General features: G+C 30.9%; 2 protein-coding genes across 2 annotated transcripts; one reads left to right on the top strand and one right to left on the bottom strand.

The window, feature by feature from the left end:
• Positions 1-434: 434 nt before the first annotated feature.
• Positions 435-2102, bottom strand: Vti1b (Vesicle transport through interaction with t-SNAREs 1b). The gene is made up of 2 exons (XM_088224606.1): positions 1756-2102; positions 435-1141 (listed from the first exon to the last, which is right to left on the bottom strand). Exons 1-2 carry the CDS (start codon positions 1894-1896, stop codon positions 935-937), a joined length of 348 nt encoding a protein of 115 aa, XP_088080732.1. The 5' UTR covers positions 1897-2102; the 3' UTR covers positions 435-934.
• Positions 2103-3098: 996 nt separating this feature from the next.
• Positions 3099-10091, top strand: LOC148282746 (adipocyte plasma membrane-associated protein Hemomucin-like). The gene is made up of 7 exons (XM_088224598.1): positions 3099-3496; positions 3606-3811; positions 5902-6187; positions 7023-7216; positions 7684-7889; positions 9002-9731; positions 9809-10091. The coding sequence occupies exons 1-6, from the start codon at positions 3396-3398 to the stop codon at positions 9221-9223; spliced, it is 1215 nt and encodes a 404-aa protein (XP_088080724.1). The 5' UTR covers positions 3099-3395; the 3' UTR covers positions 9224-9731; positions 9809-10091.
• Positions 10092-11132: the final 1041 nt, after the last annotated feature.

Raw genomic sequence — 11132 nt, 5'->3', positions numbered from 1 at the left:
TATTTCCTTTTCTGACACTGCTCAGATAAAGATAGCTAAGCAACAAAATCCACTTATATAACTTGGACATTTTAAGCAAGGTCAATAATTCTGCAACTCCCATATTCAAAAAATGCACGCTCTATTAAGCTAGGGTTTCCTAGGACAGCGGTGCCCGTATTTTAACGGCTGTAGTGAACGGTGATGCGGTAGACAGCCGTCGTAACGTCGACTAGAGAGTGGTTTTCTAGAAAAACGGTGTTAAATAGTGTTTATAACACCGTTTTCCTAGGAAACCACACTCTAGTCACCGTTGCGACGGCTATCCACCGCATCACCGTTCACTACGGCCGTTAAAATACGGGCACCGCTGTCCTAGGAAACCCTAGCTTAAGCAACTGCCGCTTACAGCGTGTGCATTATTACTCGATCTATATCTAGTTCTGAAAAATAAATGCGTTTTAAAAAACAGATTTATTTACAAAAATAATATAATGCTGAATCTTAGATACATATCCCTACAAATAAGCAATAAAAAATTGTGTTAAGTCTGGGGATTCATGCCAAAGAACTAGTCTACTATGATAATTCATCAGAATGAAGTTAAAATTATCCAAGTGTTGTTCGATTGCACCACGAAAGAAACAACGATAATGTGACCACTAAATATTCTAGCCAGTACCATTTTTTATTTTTTGATTCTCCACAGGTGCTATAAACTGTTTTCTACATGAAGAATCAGTTTATGTTAACATAAATGTTGCTGAGATGTAAAGAATATTACCATTTTTATAAAAGTAAGTATTTAAATAAACAAATAGTAAAAAAAATACAATTAATACATAATTAAATGTTTTTTTTTCTAAAATGAAATTGTTTATTTAGACTGTCAATTTATCTTGTATAGTTTAAATAATATTAGTGGTCGTCTATTGTATTAAAAGGAATCCATCTGTCAGCGGAAGAATTTAATAAAAACTAAAGCACCGAGAATTGCAATTTCCATAAAGATAATTAGAATCAAGAGGATTTTGTTGTATAAAACGTGACGTCCCATGGCCTTGATGAGTCTGTTAGATTTACTCAATCCTTCATCCATATTTTCTAGTCGGTTCTTACTGCGGAGGAGGGATTCTCTCTGCTCACCCAGTTCACTAATTACCTAAAAATAAAAAACATCAGTAGGCACGATTAAGTCTAGTACACTAAAGCTTAGTTCATACGAGGACAATTCAATAGACAAGACAAAATTGTCTTATCCCAGCTCCGTGAACAGCTATGGTTTCGGCCGAAATTTGGTTTCCGCTGAAGATCTTGTTTCGGTCGGTCACTAATTTATTATATTAACAATTATTTTGTCGGCCTCGTGGTGTAATGGTCAGCGTATTTGCCTACCATGCTAGAGGTCTCGGGTTTGATTCCCGACATCCAAAGATCAAAATCAAAATATGAAATATTATTTAAATGGGTGTTTTTATACTAGAATATTTCATAGTCCCTAGACTGGTACCTGAAGCGTAAGACTGATCACCTTACCTTCATGTAACAAAAATGATCACAATACGCTACGATTGGTGTACCAAATGCAGTGCCCTATGCACCATAAGGTGTGGAAAGGGAATAATGATGATGATTTTGTTGAAACAATATTTTAGCATGCACAATTTCTCCCTTTTTAGTTTTTCAGGCGTTAGAATTTTTATACGTGTGCTTTAATTTGACTTGCGTGGTTTTAATTAAATACATTTTTTTCAAAAAAATAATCATGATTAATACCTCAGTTCCTACTCGTTCAGTTTCAATGGCTATAACATGAGATCTTCCTAAACTTTCAGATGTTCTCTCGAGGGCTTGCTGGCTCTGCAAAACTGCTTGACGATTGTGTTCATCCCAGTCATACCCGCCGGAGAAGGCCATTACTGAATATTTTATCGGGTTTTAGAACGGTTATAATAAATAGTGCTAAAAATGTAAACAAATTATACGAAGAACGACAGAATCAGCACTGTTTATTATTCCTGAATGTATAGTATTTTTTTATCTTTAGCTTTAGCCTGTGGTCTGAATGCGAAATTATCTAAATGTCAGTTTTGACACATGGAGTGTTGGCACAGTTTAAAATTAAATTATTATTGTATGTACCTGTTTACGTGAAAGTACCTACATTACATAAACAAAAGTACGTACACGAAATATAAATTCAGATTAGCTAAATTTGGTAATCACCATTAGGTTAATTAAATAATAATAATGATGAATAACTTATAAAAGTTACTGATCATTATTATTATTTAATTGGTCTTTGTTTAATCAAATATGGAGATGGGTATAAAATCGATAACGCCATGCTTCAATTATTCATTGAATTTTGTGTGATCCAGACTAGCCTGAAAATGCTCATTAGAGAGTGGAAGCGATAATCGGTCAAATAAATAAGTTGAAACTTACCCAACATTCTAATGTACAACATATATGAAAATATTAGTTATTACTTAATTACAATGGAATTCCATGAGGAATAAATTGTCAACAAACATAATTAATTGAAATTCATGAATATCCTTTTTTCAATTATGAAGATTATTAATAAAGATTTTTTTTAAATGAGATAATGTCTTCGAACTAATGCTAGAGAGTAATGCACAATATCGATTCACAAAATATAAACTGTTTTCATTTTTCCTAAAACATGAAATAAGATTCTAATTAGGCAGTAAAGACGTCTAGGGTTTATTTTTTCAAAACCTATTTTTGTTTTCTAGTGTCTATTTTGTTACATAAATTTTGCAAGAAAAGAATATTGTTTGCATATAAAGCACAAATTCCCAAAATATTATACTGTTTTTGTACATTTTTATTTAAACATAACATTTTTATAAAGAAAAACTTCCGTACTTCCGTAGAACATTTTTTTTTGTTTTATCAAATTAGGTGTATGAAAAATAAATGTTTACAAAGTATTTTTTATATTTGTCATTTTTAATTACAAATTAAAGTAATTTCATTCATGGAAAAAATATAACCCTTTATGCAGATGTAGGTACATAACTGCACTTCTGAGATTGCAATTCTCAGAAACAAATGAAAATGTACAGTAATATAATATGCTGAAAATATGTAGGTCAACCTGGGTAAATAATACCTACGATGAAGGTTTTGTTTTCATATGGAATTTTCTAGATTTCTTACTGAGTATTAGACAAAGAATTTATCTAGGATTCGTAATTTGATACCTACCATTACTATAAAATTATTCAGTTAAGTAGTATTAAGTAGATTCAGTTAAGTAGTATACATTACAGCTTGCTGGCATGTTATATTATTATCAGCCAGTAACACTCTGACTGCTGGTGAGCACACCTGTTGAATTGATTACTTCTGTTACAATCAAAAAGTCAGATTAGAATCAATGTAAAATGTTTGATCTCTTGAAAAAATTAGGATCCTACAAAATACTAATTTGTGCAATTCTTTTATATCCTCGTTTGTGTCCAAGCGGTTCATTCAACGGATACAAGTAAGTTTTTAAAACAATAATTGATGAAAATATTGATTTCTTTGTTCTGAAAATTTTCACTACTATGTACACACACAAATGTGTGGCTTGACATTTTTTTCAATTACAGAATTTCGCCTCCTGATGAGTTGGTGGGATCGTACACATTGAATACAGTCATCAATAAAGCTGAGCATTTATTTACTGGATTATTGAAAGGCCCAGAAAGCCTGATAATTTTGAATGGAGAAATGTACACTGGGATACACGGCGGAGAGGTAGTGAAATTGTCTAACGAAGGAATTGATACAATAGTAAAGTTTGGAAATAAATGTGGTAAGGTTTGATTACAAATTATTTTATAAATTTACAATTACTAAATAATAATCAATAATCAAAGGACTTTAAAAAAATATCTTGGTCTTATTTAAAAATTATTTAGACTAGTATAAAGACATTTTTTAGTAATAAAAAACTAATATTTAAATTTTTAATATGAATATTGCAATAAATAAATTAAAATTTAAAAACAAATAAGTGTAAAATGTCATACCACAAAGTGAAAAATGTTTTTGATAACAATAATAGATAATTTAATCATTTAAGCAATTAAAATATATAAATATCTATATATAAAGAAGTTGATGGATAGGTACTTGCAAGTATGTATGTAGCTACTCTGTAAACTTCTTTTTTGTATGATTTTAAAATATTTTGGTAAAAGCCTTAATAAAGGGGAAAAGGTCAAGGTAACTCAGATATAAATAAATCTTACATTATCTAAGTAAATATTTACCATATATGGCTCCCGCCATGTGCAGTGAAACGTGCAACTAATTCAACAGAGTTCAAACACAACCATGTGTATAAATGGTGCTCCCTATCACTTATCTGCTGTTTTTTTTCTTTTCCAAATCCACTCCAAAGTGGAGCATGTGAACATCACCAAACACCTCCAGGAGATCCTATCACTAGCCAGTACTTTCGCCTCCTTCCACGTCAATCTCGCATCCCTTAGTTCCGCAGAATAAAGCCGAAAGATCATCATTGATGGTCTTCAAGGACAGAGAAGCCAAGTCCACCGCCGTATATCTCAATACGGTTGTTATAGGAGGTTGTTGCATCCATTCTAAGACATCAATGTTAGTTATGAAATTGAACCACCTTATGCCTAATATTCTCCTCAGGCACTCACTCTCAAAACTCAGAAGTTTGGTGTTTTGAGCTTTAATAAGGTGCCAGGATTCACATGCATCTAGGAGTACTGGCATATACAAGAGTTATATAATCGTCATTTCGTTTTGACCAAGTATAGTGGTCTTGACAACATGCATCGTGTTAAAAGTTGCTCTAGCCATTCCTAAGTGGGTTGTGAGTTCTTTGTGCATCCTCAGTTATGTGAACTCCCAAGTATGTAAGCCAGGAACCCAATTAAATTCACTACATGTAAGGATAAAAAATTAGCCATTCAAAATATTTAAAATAGCCCCATGGCTGCGATTTTGTATTGAGAAGTGGAGAAAATAGGAGAATACGTCCAGCATTGACGTGCTTCTACACCGATGACAATGATGATGCACCCCCCCTTGAGGTTTTTCTGAATCCGCTACTGGGGTGACTTAATATTCATGTGAAAAATCACTTAAGACTATCATGTCATGTCATTGACGGATTACACATAGACATGCCTTGAGCCCTCAAAAATGATGACACTTAACTCATGCCCAAACGCTCAGTCATGCCCAACACGTATTTAGTCCTTCTTCGACCACCAGCCAGACGTAACGTTTAGAATCGAAACCAAAATGCCCGCGTGATGACACAATGATGATTTTATGAAAAAGGGATTGTATAACTTTTCAGTTAAAACAATTTATATTTATATTTTAATAGTTAAAACAATTTATATTTATATTTTAATAGTTAAAACAATTTATATTAAAATATAAATGTCAAACTACGCCTAGCGGTGAAATTGCAAAGCTCTTCTTACTTACAGGGGTGCACTAATAGAAATACTTTTTTGAAATATAAAAAATATGAGTTAATATTATTTTTGCATTCCCAAAATTCCGTGAAAATAAATAAATGGGACGAAATTATGAGGAATTTGGAAAGAATCTGGTTGGGATCCACCCATGAATGCTGATTGCTTTCGTTAAAATGCAAACTTTTTTATGAACTGAAAATGTACGAGTTAACAAACTTAGAAACTATGGATACGTTTTCATGTCACTACTTTTAAAAATAATTTACTGTATAGGGCGAGACTACGTATTAATATGTCAATGTGTCATGTCATATTGACCAGTCGAAAATTGAATTAGGAATCTAATTGTCAACAATTTTTTTTTTTATATTTTGTACAATTTGTATAAAATGTACTACTCTATGCATATTTCAATGGATCTTCATTTATTTTCTAGATGGACAATGGCAGGAATCCATATGCGGTCGTCCATTTGGATTGGCAACCGACAAAAATGAAAGTTTAATAGTTGCCGATGCGTATTATGGAATATGGAAATACAATGTGAAGACAAAAACAAAGGAAATACTTGTCCCACACAATGAATCAATAGATAATAAAGTACCAAAAATATTTAACAGTGTTGCGGTTAGCTCAAATGGAGATATATATTGGACTGATTCCTCTACAGATGTAGATATCCAAAATGGAGTGTATGCTATGTTTATGGATGGTTCTGGGAGGTAAAAAAAACAGTTATTTCTTTCAACACATTAAAAAACTTTGTAGTTAAGATCATTTCTTAGATTTCTAAGGTCATTCATATGTTCATGTTTTATGTCATTGGCACAACTTTTCTACTTTTCCGAGAATATTTTAGCAACACTAATATAACATAATATACTATATACTCTGTCTTATGTTTTTTTGTCTTAAATTATTGTTCTCAAGATGAGAATCAAATAAAAAATTTTAAAATGTGTTCACCTCTATGCAGATATATTATTTAACAAAAAACAAATTAAAAAACAACAATGAAGAACGAAATTCAGTAACAATAAAAAAAGCAAAATATGGCATTTGTTTATGGTTTAATTTGATTGTAATTCATATTGATTATACACAAATTATTAGAGAATTAATGTCAAATCCAATTACCAAATAATGATTTAATAAAAATTTGATAAGTACACATTTTATTGTATTTGTTTTTGCATTACAACCAACAATGGACTAAGAGACTACAATTACAGTGGTGACACATATATTATATGTGTACCACTGTAATTGTAGTATCTTAGTATAATAATAATTCAATAAAAAATAGATAAGTACACACTTCATTGTATTTGTTTCTGCATTACAACCAACAATATTATTTTGAAACTTGAATTAGTCAAAATAGTAACATTAATATTTTTCCCAAAAACAGTCATCGACTTTGTAAATTTAATCTCTTTACGTTTCAGTTCAGCTAACGTGCATATTGAACACTGAAACACAAAAGTCAAAATTAACTGATGTCACTTTCAAAATATTAGGCTGAAATATCAATATTGTTTATTTTTGTTATCATAGGTTGCTTAAATATTCTGCTACTACAAAGAAGAGCACAGTATTGGCAGATGGTTTATATTTCCCAACTGGAGTGGTTATATCTCCTGCTGAAGATTTTGTTGTTGTATCAGAGATGATTAAAAGCCGACTCATTTGTTACCACATCATTGGACCCAAAAAAGGAACTGCAGAAGTTTTTCTCGATAATATCCCAGGCAATAATGTTTTTCTAATCAACTAAACAATTTTTTAATCTTGAATAGATGAAATATTATGATTATTAGATATGTATATTGTTATTATGATATCTGTCCGCCTTGTAGTCAGCGTGTTTGCCAACCATGCAAGAGATCTCGGGTTTGATTCCCGACGTGATTGACATAAAATATTTATTTAAAAATAAAGGTGTTTTTAAATTGAAATATTTCATAGTCCCTCGACAAGCATCTGAAGCGCAAGACTGATCATCTTGCCTTTAGCACGGGACATCCCTGTGAGGACATATTAATTTATGTATATGCTTTATAATTAACAAATAGGCATTGTACGTACTCAGACTAACAAAAACTGGTGATTGAAATAACCTGTGTCTACGTGTAATATATTATATTAATTTACCTTTGTATTTGTCAACGAAAAAGGTTGGGAATCGGTATTAATAACACTTGTTATTGTTTTACAGGCTTCCCCGACCGGCTTAAAGTTCACTCAAAATATTTTACAGTTGCTCTAGTTCACTCTAGAGATGCCACAGAACCCGTTTTCTTCCAGTACATATCTTCTCACACCGCAATACGTCGATTTGTTGTTTACGCAATGGCTAGTTTAGAATCATTCTTCGATACACTTGCTGTGTTATATTCGATATTCGGAAAAATTGTTCATAAGGTAAGAAATATGACCTCATTGACATATACATGTATTAGAAAATTTTAACCAAATAAAAATATTTTTGGGAACATTAATTTTATTAAAAAAAATTATTGAATTAATCATTAACTATATTGTTTTAATAATTATTTTAATAATTTGATATTTGTTATTTATCGACAATAATAATTGATGAAATTTTACATATAATTGAAACCATTACCAAACCAATATTTTTAATATTATTACCAAACAATATTAAAAATATCAAATTAAATACATGAGTGAGACGTTTGCTCAAATTATGGTCATTAGAAAAAAGTTTTTTGTATTAGTGATAGTTTTTAATTTTTCATAATGTAATATGTAATATTTTTCAAGTAAAATTATTGTTAATGCAGGTTAAGTGTAAATAATCGATGTAATTTATAAGAACCTGCTGACGAGTTGTATGTATGCAACTCAGCAGGACATTAATTTAAGACTATTTTGTAAATATTTTTGAAAAAAAAAAAAAAACTTCCACTTAATTACTTGATCAATTAGCGCTTTCACCCTCTAACAGGCATCTTTAGACAGTCTTGACTATTGTAATAATTTTTATTCTAGTAAAATAGTCTGAATAGTGCAGAACCAAATTCATTTCACTAATAAATTAGGTAACAAAAAAACTGTTGGTAGAAATAACTTTTTTCAAAGTTAAGTTAGCAAAGTACCTACTGGTCAATTTTTTTATCAAGTATCAAGTAAGCCCCATAAATCACTTTCCTAGGCTTTGCTTTATTTATTTTTGTATATGGGTCTTTTTCATATATTTTTAATGAAAAATGCTAAAATTTTAATTAAAACTCAGTGGCACAAATGGGTTTTACTTATTTATACAAAAAGTTAGATAAAGAATTACAGTTTAAAATAAGTAACAAAATTATTATTGACAAAGACAAAGAATCCTTTAGTAAAAAAACGCGGGAATTTATAAATTCTAAATGTATTAATAATAATAATTGTCACAATTCTATGTGTAATACACATAGAATTGTGACATGTATTTTTAGTGTGATTAAAATTTTATAAATAATAAAAAACATATAAATATTTTTGACCAATCGGTTTTTGGTTGTTGTTTTCAGATCGGCCATTTTGAATCAGTTGCTGGTTTCGCTCCACAGCGTGTATCTGTGCTAATAGTAAGTTGGGAAGGCAAAGTAATGGAGACTTGGCACAACTTGGATGGATCTCTAACAGCCGTGGGTGATGTACAAATATTCAACAAAGAAGTTTATTACGGATCTCCATACAACGAGTATGTGGGAAAAACCCCTCTACCACCCACCTCACTGAAACTCACATAACTCGTCAAGGAGACCGAATTGAAAACTGATCAGATGAATGAAAGATTCATTCGCAATATGCATTCGTATTGTGAAATCAATTGAAATAAAAAAAAACAACCAAAATAATCTTAACAAGAATATGAATATGAAGAACCCAAGAGTTTCTAACCACATGTTAATTGTTAATGTTCTATTTCCAAACTATTATTACCTGAATCTATATACAAACAGTACTAGTGCCAAACTGTCTTTGTGATCTTTACATAGGCATTTAAAAATTGTTTTACTTACAATAATTAAATATCTACTACTTAACATGTAGAATAAATAAATACTCATCAGATTTATTAAAATGATTTTTATCGAGGTGACAGGGTTTTTGCCTCTCGAAATTGAGAGAAGGCAATAAAATAACATATAAAGAACATTTGTTGGCAAAAGGGAAAGAAATACTAAATTATGAATAAAACGTGATTCACTCCAACTGGACGTCATTTTATCCCAACAAGGAAAATCAACAAAAATGGTATAACAAATAATGATTGCTACCAACTTAACAAAAAAATAATTATTATGTTATGCCTATCCTATTTTTTTTTTCAGGAGTAATCTGATAAGCTATAGCAATAGCTTAGCTTATAATAGCGGGCAGAAATGAAGGTGCGGAAGAAAATAAAAACAAAATTAACACAAGTCAACATGTATATAAAATGATTACTGCAGAAACCCAGCCGATGTTATAACATTATCAATAACCGTTTATGATTTTAATAAGCACAATATTCACTTGCATAACTAATCCAGTTAAAACATTCATTTATGAATGTTTTCATGCATGTTATATTTCTTTTGTTGTGTACTAAATATAATAAAATACTCCAAAGCATATTGGTGGTTTTTTTTTTTTTAAGAAGTTTTACTCGTATTGGTAACTATCGAGCGTCACAGGCGAAAAGAGAGAAGAATGTTAGTTTCGAAAAAGGTTACAGAAACATATAAAACTTTTTATTGAATTTAGTTATTACATATACACACCAGTGGCGTGTCGTCCATACATGCGATACATGCGGCGCATGCCTTCACTTTGGGAAAACTACATAGGTAGTAGGTACATAACTTATAAATGAAATATATGTACACTGTTATTATTAGAGCTCATATAAGAATATGTTTATGTGTGCCCTATTTCAACATTTAAAAAAAATCAAGTATCTTAATTATAGATTATTTACGTAATTATTATGAAACGTAATCGCTCAAAAAATCGGCAACAGCCAACTGCACTTTACGAGCGGCTGCTGCCAACCAGAGATAATTTAGAACTATTACTAGTCTGCCAACCACCTGCCAACTGACAACTGACGAACTGACTACTGCTGATTGACCTGACCTGCGCGACCGAGTTCTACGCATACAAAATACTGGACGATGCGCGTGCGCTAAAAATGCTCCTCAGGAATTGAATATTTTGGACCGCTAATTTCGGCAGTGTATTGGAGTGTTTTACGCTGTTATAGTAACCTACACTACCAATACTACATGCTGCCTGGATTTTGCATTTGTATAAAGGATATGATTACCTTAGTAGTAATGATAACTTCTTTCTAAGATATAATACTTTTCCATTTTTTGGGGTAAGAACTTTTCAGTGGTATTCTGCATTTTTTAGGTTTATAATTAAATCTGTAAACTAAAGGTGCATTGAGTAAAATATATGGGAAACAGGATTTTGTGAATATGATTAGTGAAACATCATAATTACATAACCAAATGAGAATTTCAATCTGTAAAAAAAATAATGATATCCTAATTAAAATGTTTATATTTTTCTTTAATGTAAAAATAACGCAGTTGGGTCTTTTGATGTTTTCTCAGTAAAACAATGTTGACTTCAGGTTTTTATTATACGTAACCCAAAAAACCTAAG

Source organism: Micrasema longulum, unplaced genomic scaffold (genome assembly GCF_059751315.1).
Source record: "Micrasema longulum isolate JH-2025_06_02 unplaced genomic scaffold, ASM5975131v1 h1tg000299l, whole genome shotgun sequence".
Lineage (NCBI taxonomy): Eukaryota > Metazoa > Arthropoda > Insecta > Trichoptera > Brachycentridae > Micrasema > Micrasema longulum.
This window is presented reverse-complemented; position numbering and strand designations above follow the sequence as displayed.